A 20,479-nucleotide genomic window follows, 5' to 3' on the forward strand; every position below is an offset into this window, starting at 1 on the left:
TCTGGCCCAGCTGTGCTTGCTCCATTTTGTTATTCTCTGCACATCCTCAGTCTGGGAGGCTGTGTCCTTTGCCACAAGAGATGCAACCACATACCGCCCTTGTCCCTCTTTCTGACTTTTTGTTTTCTGTGAGACTTCCCCATTTGATTTCATCAGCCTCGTTTATTTGCTGGTTTGAAAATACTCCACATTCTAGCAGTTACTCTTCACTTGTAAGTGAAGGACACCTGGCAAAAAGATGCTAGATTCCCTCTGCTATATACACCCGTAGACACCCCCTTTCATTCCTGTGGTGTTTCTCAACTCAAACGACTTGGGTCTCGTCCTTGGAGATGCTGTTTTAGTAGATCTGCAGTGAGTCCTGGACATCTGTATTTTAAAAGCATTGTTTGTAGTGGTACTGTGACATTCCTCTCCTTGTCAATTATGAGCCTTTTTGCCTGTTTTTCTAAAATTGATTCTTTTCTAAAACTGTAAGATTTTCTGCTTTCTGGGATTCTGTTGAAGTAATCCCTAAGGCATATCCAGGGTGAATTTATATAGAATTCTCCATTACATTAGTTCTTGGCACTCTTGTCTACCTAGTAGATTCTTATGAGGGATTCTCCACACTTTTTATAGTTCATACACAATATCAAAAGGTTTTTATCTTTTAATCCTTCAGCTGGTATGTGTGAGGTTACCATTTCATAGATGAAGAAACTGAGCTATGTCCTTTGGGGCAAACTGTTTCTTCCCTCTCCCCACCTCTTCTGCTTTTCATAGCTATGATGTAACTCTTAAGTTTCTCCAGTTCTGTCTTGAAAATGTTGCCATTTTTCAGGGGTAGCTGACAGTTACTTGTGTTTCTGGTCAAATCTGAGGGAGAAAATGAATATTGATGGATGATGCTGAGTGAAGTTCTTGAAGGAAGGACTGTGCCTGGCACAGAGTTAGCGCCTCAGAAAACGATGCGTGTGAGCTAGGTAGCCTCTGCTGGTTAGGCTACATGCACTGGCCAGTTTATTTGTCCTTGTTTCAGAAAGGATTTAAGGGCACTTACATAAAAATTTTTTACAGTTTTTTTAATGCAAGTAAGAGAGAGCGTATTAGTTTCATGTTGCTAACGTAACAAACCACCATATTCTTAGCAGCTCAAACAATGCCAATTTATCATCTTAGAGTTCTGAAGCTCTACATAAGTTCATGTACATATCAGTAGTCTGATGTGTGTTGCACTGGGCTAACATCAAGGTTTTGGCAGGGCTGGGTACCCTTCTGGAGGGTCCTTGCTCTTTCAGGGTGTTGGTAGGGATAGAGTTCCATGCTGAGATGTCCATTTTCTTGCTGGCTGTCATCTCTTCCCGGCTTCCAGCATCTACCCACATCGTCACATGATTTGGCCCATGATCCCCTTCCTTCATCTTCAAAGCGAGCAACAGTGGATCAAGTCCTTTTATGTCACATCGTCACTTGATTTGGCCCATGATCCCCTTCCTTCATCTTCAAAGCGAGCAACAGTGGATCAAGTCCTTTTATGTCACATCTTTTTTTTTTTTGGCTGTGTTGGGTCATTGTTGCTGCGCGCAGGCTTCCTCTAGTTGTTGCGAGCCTGGGATACTCTTCATTGCAGTGTGCGGGTTTCTCATTGCGGTGGCTTCTCGTTGTGGAGCACGGGCTCTAGGCGCACGGGCTTCAGTATTTGTGACACGAGGGCTCAGTAGTTGTGGCGGGGCTCGAACCCGTGTCCCCTGCGTTGGCAGGCGGATTCTTAACCACCGCACCACCAGGGAAGTCCTATGTCACATCTTTCTGACTCTTCTTGAATCATCCCATATCTGATTGAAGCTGGGAAAGGTTTTCTGCTTTTAAAGACTCATATACTTAGATTGGGTTTACCTGGATAATCCAGGATAATCTCCCATCTCGAGATCTGTAATCTTAATCTGCAAGGTCCCTCTTGTCATGTAGGGTAGCGTATTCACAGGTTCCGGGGATTAGGGTGTGTATGTCTTTGGGGGTGGGGGTGGGGCATTTTTCTGCCTACCACGGCAGGCTGAGGAGAAGCAGTGGGTAGAAACAGTAAATACCCATGTTGTGTATACCTTTTTGAAGTGGGCACTGTACTTAGTACTAAGCTGTGCAGAGAACCCTGTTTTCATTTACCTTAATTATAGTATCCATTTTTTTTTTTTTTTTTTTTTTTTTGCGGTACGCGGGCCTCTCACTGTTGTGGCCTCTCCCGTTGCAGAGCACAGGCTCCGGACACACAGGCTCAGCGGCCATGGCTCACGGGCCCAGCCGCTCTGCGGTATGTGGGATCTTCCCGGACCGGGGCACGAACCCGTGTCCCCTGCATTGGCAGGCGGACTCTCAACCACTGCGCCACCAGGGAAGCCCCTATAGTATCCATTTTTAAAAGTACATGCATTCATATACTTATTCCTTAATTGAGTCTTGAAAGGCATTTTCTTCTGATTCTTCTTAAAAAGAATACAGTGTAAAGTAGTGAAAAATGTAAATATACAAGTAATATATTTATACACATAGGGCCTTTTCTAGTGGTATAACTCATTGAATCTGAACAGTAATATCCGTGAGGAAGGCTCCATTTTACAGGTGAGGAAAGGGAGACTTATTTTCCTATCACACAGCCATTAAGTGGCCAAGCTGGAATTTGAACCCAGGTATTTCTGACTCCAGAGTCCATGCTCTCTCTCCCGTATCATATGCATTTCTTGATTCCCACAAATTCCATGTCACGGCTCTTGTGTTGGCTTACCAACTGCTTGGTCTGTTGAGTTGACGTGAGAGTACACAGTCCCTCAATTCCCTTTACTAAAACAGAAGCCACCTCCACTCTTCAAAACAGGGCAGAACTATTCTATGTAAAAAAAGAATAAAGTCTGTTCTCTGCTCCTCACAAGCTCTGTGAGCTTGGGCAACCTCTTCAGTCTCTGAGTCGCGGGTCCTCATCTATAAAATGGAATGAATAAATGAGATAATATGTGTAACACTGACTCAAGAAATGGTTCATATTTCATCCTCATTTTTTATTCTGCTTCTTTGAATGCTTCAGTAATTTCCCCATATACATTTGAAAAACTAACCCAAACTTGACCAGTGCTGTATAGTGTTTGACTAATGCTGTTCATAACAGAAGTAATTTTTCGCCCTGCATGTGTCCTAATGTGGTGATTTTTTTCTTTTTTTTTTTTTTCCACTTCCCTGCTTAGCTTGCTCATTTATGGCCAGCTGATACTTTAAAGAGTCTGCCATCCTTGACTCGAATTTTTGCTTTCCTAGCCTACGTTGGTGTTTCTTCGTACTTACCATATTTGTTTGCCACTAGATGTTTTATGGAAGGTTCCTTACTTTATCAGCTTTTTTTTAACAAGATTCAAAATTGTTTAGCAAGATTCATTTTATTAAGCATCTATTTTTATCGGCTTTGCTTAATGTAGTCTATATGCCCATCCAAGTCCACTAATGATGTAGAAGGACTGATTTTGTTCTAGGAAGGACCCATTTGATTAAGAAGAACAAAAGCCTCCTCCAGCTAGCTGAAGAAGAGAGGTTTTGGTAAGAATTTGAAGAGTGCTGAGGAATCCAAGAAAAACTGTGATCAAGTCTTGGGGAACTGGACACTCTGAAATCTTTGTTTTCCTCTCATGGCTTCTCTTTTGAGCCTTAAGATAATTAGGAATGTGTTTTTTATTTTAAACATATTTTTTCTTTTTCTCTCTTCTTTTAAAAAAACAATATTTTTTCATTATTAGTTTCTGACTTCATTTCACTTAAGTAATATAGACTGTGTATATTGATTCTTCAGTATTTGGGACTAATTTTGTAGCCACGTACTTGGTCACTGTTTGTATATGTCGCATGTGCGCTGGAAAAGTATATTCTTGGGTGTGTGGTGGGTTCAGGGCTCCATACGTGTCCATCAGAGCAGTCCTGCTAGTTGTGTGTGTCACACCTTCTGTATTCCTCATAGTCTTTTGAATTTGGGGGCGAGATGTAAATATCTCCTATTACGATGGTTGGGTGAGTTTGGGGGATTTTTTGTTTGTTTTGTAGTTCTGTCAAATTGATTCCACACACCCCCACCCCCAGTGAACTTGAGGGCTAATTTGTAAGGTGTGTATGGGCATTATATCTCACTGAAAAGTTAATTATTCCTTTGTTATTTAAGTTCTCCTATAATTTTACATGTTGTGTATTTGGTAGTATACTTTTTAGTATTCAAGTATTTGATATTAATTTTAAATATTAACTTTTTGTTCATATTTGCCTAGTGTATACTTATTTTATCCTCTCTCCTTTTCCTTTTGGAATGAGGTATTTTGTTTGTTTTGTTTTGTTTAGGAAACATTACAGATACAGTTGAAACCCATTGTATGCGCTACACCTCTTTGTCCCTAGAGGTAACCAGTCTCCTGAATTTGGTGTTTATTATTCCTATGAAAGTTTCCAAATGATTACTACATATGTATATATGTATGTACCTATAAACAATGCACAGTATTTTTTGTATTTTTTTCAACTTCATATTAATGGAATTTTACTGTACTTGCTCTGAAACTGTTTTGTTCAACATTATTTTCAGGGCTTTATCTATATTAATATATTTTGCTCTGTTTTGTTGGTATTTATTGCTTGATCAGTTTAGTTTTCTTTATATTCCGTTGCATTCTAAAAGATAGCACTGCATGGGTTATTCTCATGCCTGCTCCTAGAGCACATGTGCTGAGTTCTGGAGATACACCTTCAAGTAGAACTGTGAGTGGAATGGGTGCCCCTCTTCAGCTCTACCAGCTAATCTGAATCACTCTCCAGAGTAGTTATCAGTCAACTCTAATTTTTGTTTCAGCCCTACTATGTCACTTTTTTACAAAAAAAATTTTTTAAGGTTTTTTTTTTTTTTTTTTTGGCTGCGTGGGTCTTCTTTGCTGTGCACGAGCTTTTCTCTGGTTGTGGCGAGCGGAGGCTACTCTTTGTCGTGGTGGCCTCTTGTGGAGCACGGGCTCTAGGTGCACGGGCTTCGATAGTTGTGGCACACGGGCTCAGTAGTTGTGGCTCGCAGGCTGTAGAGCGCAGGCTCAGTAGTTGTGGCGCACAGGCTTAGTTGCTCCGTGGCATGTGGGATCTTCCTGGACCAGGGCTTGAACCTGTGTCCCCTGCATTGGCAGGTGGATTCTTAACCACTGTGCCACCAGGGAAGCCCTATGTCACTTTTTTTAAACCTGCTAGTTTTTTATATAGCCCAGTGATATATTTTTTAAAAATTCAATCTGAGAGGCTGTCTTTTACTAGGAGAATTTAATCATTGGGGAATTTGAATTTTTATCTACTATTAGGCACCAGGCTGGTTCAGCCATTCGCAGGGATCAGGGCATAGGTCACAGGCATGCCCCTTTGCCATGGGCTTTTGGGAGAGGCAGCACTTGTCCCACACAGGAAGCAGTATGGTGGTCAGATTTCCCAAGCATGTATAGTGTCACCTGCTCCTTATAGGGCAATGTGAAAAGAGGATACCTGCCAATAACTCTCATTTGTGCAGGTGAACAATTAATTTAAATTCCTGAGTTTTCTCTTTGTAAAATGTGTACAGTACCGGCTAGTGCACTCTATAGGGTTGTTCACCAGTGCTCTAGCACTGGATTTTGGTTTTTTACCCCTAACTTTGTAGCTGTCTTTGAAACTCAAGTGTCAGTGATTTGTTTCCCTTCGTTTATTTACAGTTGATAAATCAGTGTAAGTGGTGCCTTTATGCTTGCTCTGTGGCCTCCAGCATTATTAACATTGATGGATGGCTCCTCCTTTAGCATTTGTCCACCTTTAGCAATAACTACTATGCATCTAGAAGGCAAACAATATATTATTCTAAGTCCTTTCTGGGTATTTTAGCTTAGACAGCACTCTTGAAAATTGTCTAAGAGCCTGGTATTTGTAATTAGAATATTACAGCTCCTCTGCTTACTTGTCCCTTGGTAAAGTTCAGACGTCTTCAACTTCAGTTTTCTCATCTAGAAAAAGTTAGTAGTAATGTCTGGCTTAGCTACTTCGCAGGATTTTTTTTGTGAGTTTGAAATAAACATTGTGCACAGATGCCTTTAAGCTGCAAAGTGCTTCATTAATAGCAATATTTTAGAGATACTTTTTTCTAATTTGTTGAGTATCATAAAATTTAGTTAGTTGGGGAGGTCTTGCCTATAGAAAAAGCTGTTCACCATGCTGACCTCAAACTGTAGTTACTTGAGTTGAAGGAAGCAAGAGCACATGTTAACCTGCAAAATGGCAGTTCTTTGATCCTGAAATTCTTTCCGGACTGCATAAAAGAAAACGTCTTTTCCAAGCTCAGATGTCCTCATGAGCCACTTGAGATTGAGAAGACTATCAGGTAGGAGGTGTTCTTTTTCAGTGGTCTTCGGGAAGGAGGTGATAAGGCTGATAGTGGGCTCCTACACTCACTCTTGGTACCTTGATGTACCTCTTGAATGCTTTCTCTCAATTTTGAACCCTTTTGGAAATAGGCAGTTCTGTAGATCTACAAAAGTCTTCAGTATAAATGAATCTGTTGATCAAAGGTTATCTTCTTATCTCTTTGGACGAAGTATTGTTGTTTCAGTTTAAACCATTTCAAAGGGCAAAGTAAAAGTACATGTGTCCAAAATCACTTACGCTCAAAGCTTTACTTGATACAAAGATTAATAAATAGGGAAATTAGTTACAAGTTAAAGCAGTAGTAGTTGTGTGCCTGGTGAGTTGATTCACCAGTCCTTTAAGGAAGGTATTTGTTACACTTTTTCAGGATAACCTTTGGTATGGGGTGAAGAAATTCTTATGGTTTTGCAGCTAAAAAGTGGATTTTTAACTGGTTGAATGACTGTATCCATAAAGGACTTCCCCATGTAGGCAAGCTGGAGGGAGCATGCTGCTATATTCAGTCCTGGATTTTTATATTTCGTATTGGCAAGAACTTGGATAAAGTCCACTTTGGTTGAAAGAGCTGATGTGTGGATTACACCAGACAGAATCCAAAACAACCTTGACAGCCAGAATGATTGGCTAAATTTAGCAAAATGGAACTTAATAAAAATGAAGTGAAAGCCCTATATTTACGTTTAAAACAACCATACAAATACAAGATGATGGTCACCTGGTTAAATAGCAGGATATGTCTAAAACCTAAAAAGTTTTACATGACTAGATTCAGTATGAGTCAGATGAGTAATAAAGCCAACGAAGGAATAAATGTGGCTCTAGGTTAGTAGAATTGTGATGTACAAACAAGGTAGGTAATGGTTGTACTCTGTCAGGACTCAACTGCAATTCGCTTATGGAAACTCTTATTTCAGAGGGATGTCTGCACGTTGGAGTCTGTGCTCGGAGACCAGTCAGGGTCTCTGTCAACCATGACATTTTAGGAATGGTTGAAATAACCGAAACATTTTAACAAAAAAAAAAAAAAAAAAGGCAAAGGAGAATGTAATAATGACCTTCAAATACTTAGGTGACTGTCATATAAAAAAGGACTTAAACTTACCCTTTGTGGCTTTTCGCGGACAGAACCAGGACTAGGAAGAGAAGACTGCCTGTGAAATGGAAAGAGTGTTAAGAGGTGAGTTGGTCTGTTACCGAGGCTGTGCAAGCAGAGGTTTGACTGACACATTAGGGCTTGGAAGATAGTATTTATGCAAACAGTAGGGGATTGGATTCGAATTTTTTTCTTTTTAAAGAAATGTAAGATACTATGTGAGCATTTCCTGTGCTGGAGTTATAAAAACGAACAAGACTGCCCCACCCTAGAGGGGAGACCAATTTGTCACAGAGATTACAAGATGATGTAATAGAGATGTGTATGTACAGAGAGTACTAAAGGAGCATGGAGAAGGTTCATTCTGACTGGAGTGAGTGGCTTATGACAGATTCGGATTTTCAGTAAACATTTATTGCGCACCTACTATATGCTGAATACTGTTCTATGGCTTTCATATATTTCTCACAGTAATCCTAGATAGCTCTTGGCCACATTTTACAAATGATAGATCAGATGTGACTTGATCAGGCATGGTCTCGTTTGTTTGAGAAATTTTCCACCTAATAATCCCGTGGAATCAGTTTGTACTTTTGCCCCTATTTTTGTGTTTGTTATGTGTGGAGAACAGAGAATTGAGCTGAGCTCCTCAGTCTTTTATTTTGCCAAGAAAGGCAGATGACTTTATACCAGGAACGTGATCCAGAGTGTGGCCGTGTAGAGTTTTTGTCAGGGTTTCTGGGGGGTGAAGACTGAAGGAATCTAGGGACCATGTACCGTGAAGAGCATTGTGTGGTGCAGTTTCAAGAGTCGGTTTTGTATCCTCTGGACGCTTCACAGAAGAAGCCTTATTCCCCATCTCTAAATGGGATAAATTTCAACCCTTCATGCAGGTTTCTGACAAAGGTTATTGAGGCCTTTCCTCCATTTAACCTTATTTTCTTTCTCGGTCTTTTTTTTCCCCGTCCTCTCTGGCTTAGAGTTTCCTTTCTTGGAGAATTTACCTGAGAAATGGAAAAATTGTATTGGATGTGAGCGGGAATATGTGAATTTTGAGCCTTAGCCATGAGTATGTTTTGTTAAAAGAACTGCTGATTACTTATTCTTTAGTGGCTTTTAGGAGTTAAAAAAAGAAATCAAAATCTTCTATTTCACAACACATTATTTTACTTGCAGGCTTCTAATTTTCTTAGCAGACCAATATTTAATGTAACTATTTCTGGTCACACTAGAAGTTTTGCTAGTTATTTAAATGCCACATCGCTATGGAGGTCACTGGATGAGGCCAGTAAAAGTATTGCTTATATAGTGTTTGATGCTAAAATAGATTCTTTGAAAAACATTTTTTTATTATGGTAAAAATGATGAATGCTTGTGGTAAAAAATGAAAATTTAAATACTCCACCATTTTACATAGTATAGTAATGGTTTGTGTATCCTTCTAGAAATTTTCTGTACATCTTTAAGCCTGCGTGTGTGTGTGTCCCAATCCCACCAATATGATTATACAAATTGTGCTGTTCTATACCTTTATTTTTTTCACTTCAGGGTAAATCTTAGGTGTCTTAACATATCATCACATGTAAATCTGTCTCATTCTTTTAAAAAAACCTGCATAGCTGAACCATTATTAACTCAGTCAGTTCCTGATTCTGTTAGTCCTGGTCTGTGGTAGCAAACAGCAGAAACCTACTGTGGTTAACTTCAGCAGAGGAAGATTTTATTGTAAAGATTGGGTGCTCCATAGAGTTAATAGGAAGGCAATATAATCAAGCTTGAAAATGACAAAACCGAGGAAGGCAAGGCCCAGCCAGACTCCTGCTGAAGCAGACGCTGATGCGTTGCCAGTCGTCTGTCACCTCCTCTGCAGCCACCGTGAATTCTCGCTTGTTGGTCCCTGATATTGAAGTATTCCTTCAGGATTCCAAATTCTGAACAGGAGCATCTGATTGGCTCAGCCTAGGTCACATGTGACCACAATGGAAGGTCACAAATCACCTTCCATTAAAAATAAGAATTTAGAAAGAATATTTAATTTTGAGCTTGGTATGTATTTCATGTACTTAAATTTAACAGGCTAGTCTCAACATTATCTTTGTCGACTGATACCAAGTCTATGTTTGGGGGTTTAGCAGCTTGATCTAGTTACTGTTATCACATACTTCTTATTAGTTTAATCTGGCAGCTGCTTGAAATAGATCTTTCTGCTTACGGCCTCTAATTTTGATACCCATTTATATCGTAACATACTACTTAGAGATCATGTACAATAAACTTACTGTACAGTAATTATTTTGTACATTTACATCCAGACACCTTCCTTCCCACAGCATCATGAAAAAGTATCATCTTCAAACTACTTCATTGAAATCTATTTCTGAGATGCTGTAGTTCTTATTTGGAAGCTTTACCTATGAAAGAATTAGGAAAATGGTCAGATTGAAGTATGTTAGTATACCTGATATATTCACTGGAACATTGTTGTTTGGGATAAAGTCAACATCGAAGAAGTTGTATATTCATTTTTTTAAAAACCTTCTTCCTTCATTAAATTTCTGCTCTGTCAGAGTCATTTAGCTTATAGAACATTTCCCTTCTTCCTCTTAGTATTGCTGCTAATAACCTGGTAAGTGAGATATCTTCTTTTTAGTTAGGAGAGGTATTGGTTGCAAGTAGTAATATGTATCTGAGAACAAACTCAGGAGGTTGGACAGTATAGTGGAAAAATATGGCTTGGAATTAAAAAACCTGATTCTGACTTTCAGTTCTGCCTCTTACTGTGTTTACTTGAGGCATGTCACTTAAGCCTCAGTTTCTTCATCTTCAAAATGAGGTTATCGGGAATTCCCTGGTGGTCCAGTGGTTAGGACTCAGCTCTTTCACTGCCGCGGCCTGGGTTCAATTCCCTGGTCAGGGAACTAGGATCCTGCAAGCCGCATGGCAAAAAAAAAAAAATTTTAAAAAAGGTTATCATTCCTGCTTTACTGATGCCGTAGGCTTACTGTTATGGTCAGATAAGATTGTGTGTGAAGAGGGAGCTTATTTTCACCTTCAAAATGTCAAAAGTCAGGCATATATTTTACGTAAGACAAGAGTATGTTAGCATAAACTCAATTGTAGGACTCCATAGCTGCAGTAAAAACTACTTGTGTATAGCGAAACATGTCCTTTGGGTATTTGGCAGGCATCAGTCTAGCTGTTCTAAGCTGAGGAATTGCCAAAGATACTAAGTGGAAACCAGGATAACCCTGTTTTGAACTTAACCTGTACCGAGGTGAAACATACTTCACTGTTTTCTGTTATGCCAAGCATGTAATGGCGTCACACTAGTTGTGTAGCTGGAAAACTAAAGAGGATGAGACACTGAAACCAGCATTTTAATTGGTTATATCTAGGCCAGTGGTTCTCAAACTTTAGGGCACATGAGAATCACCTGGAGAGCTTGGTAAAACACTGATTTCAGGACTCCAGCCCAAAGTTTCTGACTCACTAAGTTTGGGGCGGGGCTGATGATTTGCATTCTGACAAGTTTCCAGAGATTGCTGATGTTGCTGTTCTGGGGACCACACTTTTGAGAATCAGCGCTTTAGGGAAACCATGTAATTCATCGTCCAGGCTGATCCCTAATGTTTCAGGACGCCAGGAATAACTAAGCCTGTCCCTGGCAAACCAGGATACAGGGTCATCCTAATTTTACTTATTTGAAAGATCTTTTTGCAAAGAGGTTTATGTAATAGAATTGGCACCTAGTAGATGACTCATGGTATGCAAGGTATATTTATTTATTTATATGTTAAATTGCCAACTGATGATTCAGTCATATTTTTCCCTTGATCCCTGTTCTTGTAAATGTTCATTAAATGAGAATAGAAGTATTCTAGATTCTTTGGCTGATTCGTCTTGCCGTGTTTACTAATGTAAATATTGTGGATGGGTTCTTTCATTGGATATGTGATTGGATGAGATGCTGGAGAATAATTTCCAAGTTTGTTTTTTACAAGCTGCAATAACATATTACATTGCAACCCAGGGTTCAGATATGTGTGTAAGTGCATATATATATCTAAAACAATCGTTTGCAAACAGCACTCATCCTAACTTTATTTAGTACATACAGTCTAATATTTGCTGGTTTGTTCTAGTTCATTTTTTTACTGCTAGTTGTAATCCAGTAAATTGATTTCATGACCTAACTGGTTACAGCCTACTGTTTAGAAAACACTGCACAGAAGACCTCTTTGGTTCCAGCATACTGAGACATTCTGAGATTCTGAGAGGTAGTTTATACTTCAGTTTTCTTCGTTCTGATTCTTCTCACTCTAAGCCATTTTCCACCATTAAAACAAACTAGTTCAGGAAAGTCCCAAGAGTGGGAGGAAAAAAGGAAAGAGATGCTATTTTTAACCACAGTCTGCTATCTTACTTGCTATTAAATTTAATATTCTGTCATTTATTCTCTGTAAATTAGCAAATGCTCCATTTTATTTTTCAATTTTTTGAAAATGTAAATTGCACCTAGCTTTGTTTTTGTGAAAATATTGCACAAACTAGGTCTTTCCTAAGGATATCTAAACTCGGCTTGTGTTAAAAAAAAATCCTTGACTTAACCAAGTTAAATTTGTTTTATTTTAATGAAGCATGTATTTTAACCATATTAGTTCTGTCAGTCAGAGTCCAACTAGGAGACAGAAACCACACAGGAATTCGAACAGGGAATGTCTGGTGTAAGGAACCACCGACTCTAATGTGGGATTAGAGTAATGGGGAGTTGGCTAAGAGAACTCTAAGAATACAGCAACCGCAGGTAGAGGGCACAGCCACTACCCCTAAGACTGAGGCGGAGCAAGGAAGGAAGGAACAAACAAATCTGGCATCCAGACGTCTTTGGAGGCTCGCAGCTGAGGCCCATCTGGTGGCCGAGAATTGCACTTGAGGGGCCATGATGGATTGGGAAGCTGTGGGAAGCCTTCTGTGGGGCGGGGCTGCGCCTGGGAGCCCCTGAGAAGCAGACTGAAGGGGCGCTGGGGGCCAGTGGCCACAGAGAGCTGGAGTGCTACTTTCTGCCGGTGGCACTTCCTATCATGCCAGCTGTCATGGGAGAGACGTCCTCGTGTTTCCAGCAGGCCAGAGAGGGTCTAGAGCAGGAGGCACTTGACTGATACCTGGCGCAGCAGTGCACTTGCTAGACCCGATGTTTCCAAAGGGCAAGTACACTTAAATTAGGGGCAGATACTATTAGGGACGCAGTTCTTAATTTCATGCAGTCATGTTTTCATTCTCTAGCATCATTTTTCTATCTGGAAAAGTCACTATGGGGAATAAAATTTTTTTGAGAAGTTGACTTTTTAAAATGTAGACTAAGTTTGTCACTAAGTAGAAAAGGCGAGTATGTCATTTTGTGACCTTTTCAGCGAGCATGCAATACACATGCTCTTCACTCACTGAGCATCAGCTTTCTAAGCCAGGCCACAGAGCAAAGTGATTTTCTGCCCCCAAGGGAGGCAGGTAGATGTGTGAACTGATGATAAAAGTTTAATGTGAGAAGTGCTTAATAACGTACCTGTAGAGTACTGTGCTGTAGCATGGGATGGTGTGTTGGTCTGCCTCTGCGTACTGGGGAAGGAAGAAAAAGCACAGACGTGTTACCTTTTATTCTCTGCATGCTGTTTCTTTTATTCCTCACAGTAGCCTTCTGAATAAGGTGAACGGTATGATTACCATTATACAAATAAGCAAACAAGGCCTAGAGACCTGAAACAACTTTTTCTACCAGCACCACACACAGGATCCAAAAGTAGTCCGGTATTTATCTCTTAAACTGGTGGTATGTGTTGCAATGCAGGAGGCTGCAACAGTAAAAGTTTACCAAATGTAAAACACAGTTCTAAGAAGAATTTAAAAAGTGATTCAGGTGTGTCCCTGCCCTTAAGGGGTTTATAGTCTAGCAGTGCTGGTAGAATGTCATAAGGGCTCTGATTGAGGTCCTGGAGAAAGCCTGGAACTTCATAGGGTCCAGAGTGCCTTCCTTCTCGGAAAACTTAGGGTAAGATGGCATTTGAGCTGGTCCTTGGAAAGTGAGTAGGGTTTAAACAAGTAAAAATGTTAAATAATCAAAATGTAAAGCTAGGCAAAAACCAGAAAGATAGTTGTCATTTATTACACATCTGCTAAGTGCCATACCTTGTAATTTCCTCATTGTAAACCATTCAGCTTAACTGTACTATAGACCCTGTGTCAGACAGTTAGTGGAAATAAGGAAAGATAAGTTCATTAGACATGTTGGACTTAGGTAAGTACTAGGTTGTGACAGGTTAAGGTAGACAGTATTATTCTGTAGACAGTAGAAAATATTGAAGACAGTAGAAAATATTGAAGACAGTAGAAAATATTGAAGTTTTTAAAGGAAAGAGTACAGGACTAGAGTTACGACTAAATTAGAAATTAAATGTGTGTATACACACACACATACACATGTATATGTATATGTCTATATATATTCATGTTGTAATACAGCGGCAGAGACATACTAGATGTTAAATGTAGTCCTTCTATCTTTTCTCATCCATCTCTGGTGCACTCATATGTAGGACAGATTAGAAAGATGGAGTGTAGTTGGATGGTTACTACAGTGGTCCAGGTAGGAAGTAACGAAGGCCTTATCTAAGACAATGATAGTGAAAATGAAGAGGAGGATACTGGTGACAGTTGGAATTAACAGGATTTAGGGGAGGATGTTGTAGGGAGTGAAAAAATTAAAACATTTTCAGGCACTTTTCCATCTCAGAGGAGTACATACTCCAAATGTGAGCTCTTTTTCATATATTTTTTAATATAAAAGTAACAAAAACACATGATACTGTTAAAACATTATGGAAGGGCAGAAGACTGGATATCGGGGGAGGTGAAATATGACATCATACAAAGAGAAACCGGGCAGGGGAAATACAGAGGTTAAAACTTCGTTAAGCCTAGAGGATCAGGCTTCACAGTGACTTCCTTCCAAAGGATCTAGTATGAAAAGGGAAGGGCAAAAGTATTACTTTACAGTGGAGAAACTTGGCAAACTACCTCAGCCAGGTGACCAAAGTTTACATCAGCAATAATCAGTCATGTTGATAGTATGTACCCTTTTGATGGGACTCATACTCTGTCTCTGTCGTCTTCCTCCCAAACACCCGTATTCTAGTCAGTCGCAGGGAAAAAAAATCAGACAAATCCCAGCTGAGGCACATTCTACAGTATACCTGACCAGTACTCCTCAAGACTTTTGTCCAGGTCATCAAAAGCAAGGAAAGTCTGAGACACTATCACAGCCAAGAGGAGCCTGAGGAGACATGACAACCAAGTGTAATGTGGTGTCCTGGATGGGATCCTGGGACAGAAAACGGAGGTAGAAACTAAGGGGGCAAAAATCCAAACTGCGGAGGAGGTTTCATAAAGATTGCAGGGTAAGAAATAAACTGCCAGGTTAAGGCTTCTCCAGTCCCCATCGTGGCTGAATAAAGAGAGTGGTTGGAGCTCTTCTAAGCCTGTGTTTTACCCTTCAGTGAGGCCTGCCTTCTTCATCTGTTGGTCTGAGCTCAGGTCTGGATGTGGTTCCTGGAGCCCGTGCCACACACAGGGTGAGGGAGATCACAGAAACCTAGCAGTGTTCCTTCCTCTTGCATTTACAGCAGAGGATATTGTTTTCTTCCCGGAAGCCAGACAATTATATTGATTATTTTATATACACACACAGCCAGGAAGTCTCCATATTTAAGAGTCAGAAGAATACCTAACTCACTTTGTGAAGGTAGGTGTGCACTATGGAAGCTTCCTAGAGGTTACAGCATTTGAGTTGAGTTTTAGAAATAAGTAGCTGTTAGCTAAGTGGACAAAAAGTCACTGAGTGTTGGAGAAAGAGCTCTTAAAGTATGCTAAATAAATATTGCAGAGACCTGATGTATAAGGCGTACTAGCCTAAGGAATCAGAGACTTTCAGCTGAGGTTATCTGCTTTACTCATTTTCATGGTTTTGGTCTTATCTCAGAAAAAGTGTTTTAGTACTTGGGGTACTTTAATATTGTAAAACGAAGATAAAGAAAAGCGGTAGATGATTTGCATCAAGGGAAGGAGGGCTAGTTCTCCACATCTTCCTATTTCCTTTTCATTTTGTTGATTCTTTAGCAAGTCTTTCAGCCTTGTCTGCGTATTTGTTTCTATACCTTCCAGTTTTGAGGAAAAGATGTCTTACGTTCTTAAAGCTACATCCTCTTGAGAACTTTCTTTAATTTCTTTATTACTAAGCTCAGTGCCTGGAATATAGTGAGTACTTAATAAATATTTTTTGAGTGACTGTCTCTTTCCTACCCTCCTAGCCTTCACTGAGAGATTTTTCAAATAAATGCTCTGTATTCCTTGCTTCCTTTTTCCCTTATTACTCTCTCAATATTTCTGGTGTTTGAGTCTCTTTATTGATTACAGTAGGAATTATTAGAGACGGAGTCAACAAGAGCGGGAGACGAGCAATGTAAAAATCTAAGGTGAAGAAGGAAGGCAGATTATTCTTGATAAGTGCATTGGTTTTCTAGGGCAGCTTAACAAATTATCAGAAAGTTGTTTCAGGGCTTAAAACAATAAAAGGCTGTTTCTCTCACAGTTCTGGAGGCCAGAAGTCTGAAATCCAGGGATAGGCAGGGCCATGCTCCCTCTGAAGGCTCCAGGGAAAATCCTTCCTGCTGCTTCCAGCTTCTGGTGGCTCTAGGTGTTCCTTGGCTGTGGTAGCATAACTCCATTCTCTGCCTCTTGTCTTCATACGGCCTTCTCTCCTGCATATCCATCTGTCATTGGAATTAGGCCCAGCCTGAATCCAGGCTGATCTCATCTCAAAATGCTTAATTATATCTGCAATGATCCTTTTTTCAAATAAAGCCACATTCACAGGTTCCAGAGGTTGGGACTTGGACATATCTCTTTGGGAGCCATTCTAGCTCACTCCAGTAAGCCACCAGATTGGTATCTAGTTGCAGTAATTGAGAGGATTGCTGTCGTACATGTGAGGGGGATGATGTTTGGAAAACCAGCAGCATGAAAACAACTCTGAAGTCCTTTTATTTAAAAGAAAATTATAGATTGTGACTATTTTCTTCAGTTAATTTTAGAAAATATATATTTAAAAATTTGAACTCAAGGTCAGATGGGTTTGGTTGGAGATTTTGCTCCTCAGCTGTATTCATCCTGAAGAATCCTCTAACACTTTTTATTGAACTTCTGAATTTGCACAATTCAAAATTTTTGCATTTGAGCCTTATGATATTCCTTTGAAGTAGGAATGCCATGTTTTCTTTTTTCCATTTTACAGATGTGGAAATAGAGCTTAGTTTCTATAACTAATTTGTCTGAGGTCACAAGTTATGAAATAATACAGGTGGACTTGAATACTGGTGTTACAACTGTAAAGCTTGTATTCTTTCTAATGTCTATGCTGAGTTTATTAATTTTATGTTTAAAAAGAGCAGCAGACTTTACTGTTTTTTCATATTTCACGGTTTTTCGATTTGGAATGTTAGCACAAAGGATATAGTTTTCTGTGTTTGTAAAATAAGCTACTAATATTTAAACCAATTTGCCATATCTCTGTATGATCTGTATTTGAGGTCTGTCAGTTCTTTGGTATGATTTTAAAACATATAACTCTTCAGTGGATTACTTTCAGTTATGTGGATAGGTCATTCATTCGTGGTTTGTTACATTTTGTTTTTTGAGAACCCAGTGTAGTAGATGACAGTATGCAGCCATGATTTCAGGATGACAGTTGGACAAAACTTCGGTAGTTAGGAATTGGTCTTTTATATTTTTGCTTTTTCCACATCCTTTAAGTTAAAGCTGTTTGTCTTACAATTTTAAAAATGGAGCCTCCATCAGTTTTTTTTAATTATCTTGAAGTTGGTGGAAATCGGTTTAGGACTAGGAAAATAAACTTCAGTAGAATACCTAGCACTTATGCCAGTGTTCCTTGTGGAGAAGGACCCGTTGCCTAAAAAAAGTCACTGGCAGGTTTATTAGATTCTTGGGCCTAACCAAAGACTTAACTGAATCAGAATCTGTGGGGTGGGGGTTTTACGAATCGGCATTTTTAATGAGTGTTACTTGTAATCGTTTGGCATTGATGTGGTAGTCAGATAGTCAATTCTCACAACACTGAATCCTGCTGAGGACAGTGTGTTGGACCCTGAGTAAAGGAAGAAGGTAAGGTGACTTCATAGTAGGAACTCTTAACAGCAGCATTATTAGGTGCAGTAATTTGTATTAATTAAAGAGTGGTCAGGTACCTAAAGCAGTCTTGAGAAAGAAGGACAAAGATGGAGGCACCACACTCTACCTGATTTCAAACTATATTAGAAAGCTATTGTAATCAAAACAGTATGGTATTAGTATAGAAACACACATAGATCAGTGGAACAGAATAGAGAAACCAGAAATAAGCCCACACATATATGGTCGATTAATTTATGACAGAGGAGCCAAAAATACACAGTGGGGGAAAGGACAGTCTCTTCATTAAATGATGTTGGGAAGACTGGACAGCCACATGCAAAAGAATGCAACTGGACCTCTATCTTATACCAGACACAACTGATTATGGACTTTAATTATGTCTGCCAAGTGCCTTCACAGCAACACCCAGATTAGTCTTTGATTGAATACCTGGAGAGGGCCCTGGTCAAGCTGATGCATCAGAAAGACCGTAATGTTGTTATTTTTATTGCAGTATATCATGCATATAGAAAAAGTCACATGTCCTAAATAAACAGCTCAAAGAATGTTTAGGAACTGGACACAGGTAACTAGCACTGTAGAGGGGCCCTTTTACATTTATTTATTTCATTTGATTCTTACAACAGTTCACCAAAGTGTAGGAGTTTCCCCCATTTTATAGATAGGATTTTTTTTTTTTTTTTTTTTTTTTTTTGCAGTACGCGGGCCTCTCCCTGTTGTTGCCTCTCTCGTTGCGGAGCACAGGTTCCGGATGCGCAGGCCCAGCGGCCATGGCTCACGGGCCCAGCCGCTCCGTGGCATGTGGGATCCTCCCGGACTGGGGCGCGAACCCGTGTCCTCTGCGTCAGCAGGTGGATTCTCAACCACTGTGCCACCAGGGAAGCCCTGTAGATAGGATTTTGAAGCTCAGAAAGGTCAAGTACTTGCCCCATGTTACAGCTAGTAAAGTGACAGCTGAGATTCTGACCAGGGTTTTGAGGCATAAATGAAATATTATGGAAATCCAATGTACCATTAGTTCTGCCTGAGGATTGGTAGAATCTTTAGAACAAGAATGCTTTAGTGAAGAAGGCATAGGAATCCCTAAGCTGGAATCTCTAAGCATGAGTTTAGAGTTGCCAAGGAGTGAAGTGTTCCTTGGTAAGAGATACAGGGGCAAAACATGGTGTCATTTCAGAGGACAGGAGACGGTGTGTTATGCTTAAATCTAGGGTCTCCAGACTGTGGTATGATAATATGATCTATTGGAATAACAGTTTTTCAGCCTAAATGCAAAGAACCTTGTTTACTGTTTCGAAGGGCTTGAATTTTATATTTTAAGCAATATTCCGTGAGAGCGGGTTAATCATGTGCATTTTAGCAAAACTTTCGCAGAGGTTTTTATACAAGTAGGTGGAGAAAGGGCAAAGGCTAAAGGCAGAAGGATCAGTCTAGGACCAGAGCTAGAGCACTGAGGATTAAGAGGAGGGGAGAACCTGGAATTCAAGATGTTTCTGAGAGAATTCATGAGACTGGTGAGCCATTAGCTGTAGATGATAAAGGAGGAAGAGGAATTAAGGATGACGGTGATTTTCTTGTTGGTGTGATGCCCTGGGAACCAACTCCAGAGATAAGGAAATACTGAAGGAGATGCTGAGTTTGTTCTGAATTGTTGGAAGGATGGTAGGCAGGAAAATGAAAAGGAATGGATTTGGTTTTGGAAGTTTGAGTTTCAGCCCTGAAAGAATTAAAGTGGACATGTTCAGTAGGCAATTGGATATAATAAAAGTGAAATTAATTAAGATGGTGGCTGGAGAGATGGATTTGGTAATCACTGACTAATTTATACGTGTAGGTTGGGGCTATAGAACTGGATTAGTTCTCTCAGCTGAAGAGAAAAGATAACCAAATATGAAATGGTGGTGAAACCTCCAGTATTTAAGGCTTGCATGGAAGAAGAGCAGTTGTCACAGAATCAAGGGACCAAGGAGGTGGTTAAAGCTAGAAGTGATCATTTTCAAGGAGGTTGTAGGTAGATAAACTACATGGAAATATTTTATGGACATAAACAGATCCTGTTTCTGGATCAAATAAATTGAGGACTGAGAAAAAGACTAGCTAATTCAATTTGGCAATCTGGAAAAGTGTTGGTGATTGTGAGCCAGAAACTCCAAGTATTTTATCCAGAATTAAATAGTAGAAGTCAACATATATTGAATAAGATGAGCTACCTGTAAATTTAACCGATCCTGACAAATGATCTACAGATAGGTGATTAAGGAGACTTGGGAAACACCACAGTGGCCCTTGGATATGTTCTCTGCATTGAAAGATACTTTGATTACCTGAAGAAAGAATATGGTGTCTTGAAAGTGAAGTCAGTATTTGGTCAGAATAAGTGGTATTGTTATTGCTAGAACAATCCATACTCTGTTGTGAGGTAAGAAAAGGGTTTCAGGCTCTTGTATCACTTAAATGATTATCAGACTGTGAGATGATTCTTGAGGTCCCTCAGTAATAAAGTCTGTGATTTCTAATTATAATTTTTTTCTATACCATATGGGGAAATTTCAAATGTTAAAAATAGAAATGAAGAAAAGAGACAGAGGAATCTTAATTGCATATTGCTAAGTGAAAGAAGCCAATCTGAAAAAGCTAAAATACCATATGATTCCAGCTATATGACAATCAGAAAAAGGCAGGACTATGGAGACAGTAAAAAGA

The 20,479-nt window shown here is 39.6% G+C and overlaps 1 protein-coding gene across 7 annotated transcripts in view; it reads left to right on the plus strand.

Annotated features, from left to right (window-relative positions):
- The window catches only part of RAB2A (RAB2A, member RAS oncogene family), a 78,260-nt gene that overhangs the window by 5,535 nt on the left and 52,246 nt on the right, over positions 1–20,479 (plus strand). The window contains exon 1 of one of the 7 annotated variants that reach the window (XM_032610214.1): positions 1,443–7,603. The exons of the other annotated variants lie outside the window; for them this stretch is intronic. Within the exon in view, the coding sequence (XP_032466105.1) occupies positions 7,585–7,603 (19 nt within the window). The 5' untranslated portion in view covers positions 1,443–7,584. Of the gene's footprint in view, positions 1–1,442; positions 7,604–20,479 lie in introns of those variants that run through there. 7 annotated transcript variants of the gene reach the window in all.

This window comes from Phocoena sinus, chromosome 17, assembly GCF_008692025.1.
Source record: "Phocoena sinus isolate mPhoSin1 chromosome 17, mPhoSin1.pri, whole genome shotgun sequence".
Classification (NCBI taxonomy): domain Eukaryota; kingdom Metazoa; phylum Chordata; class Mammalia; order Artiodactyla; family Phocoenidae; genus Phocoena; species Phocoena sinus.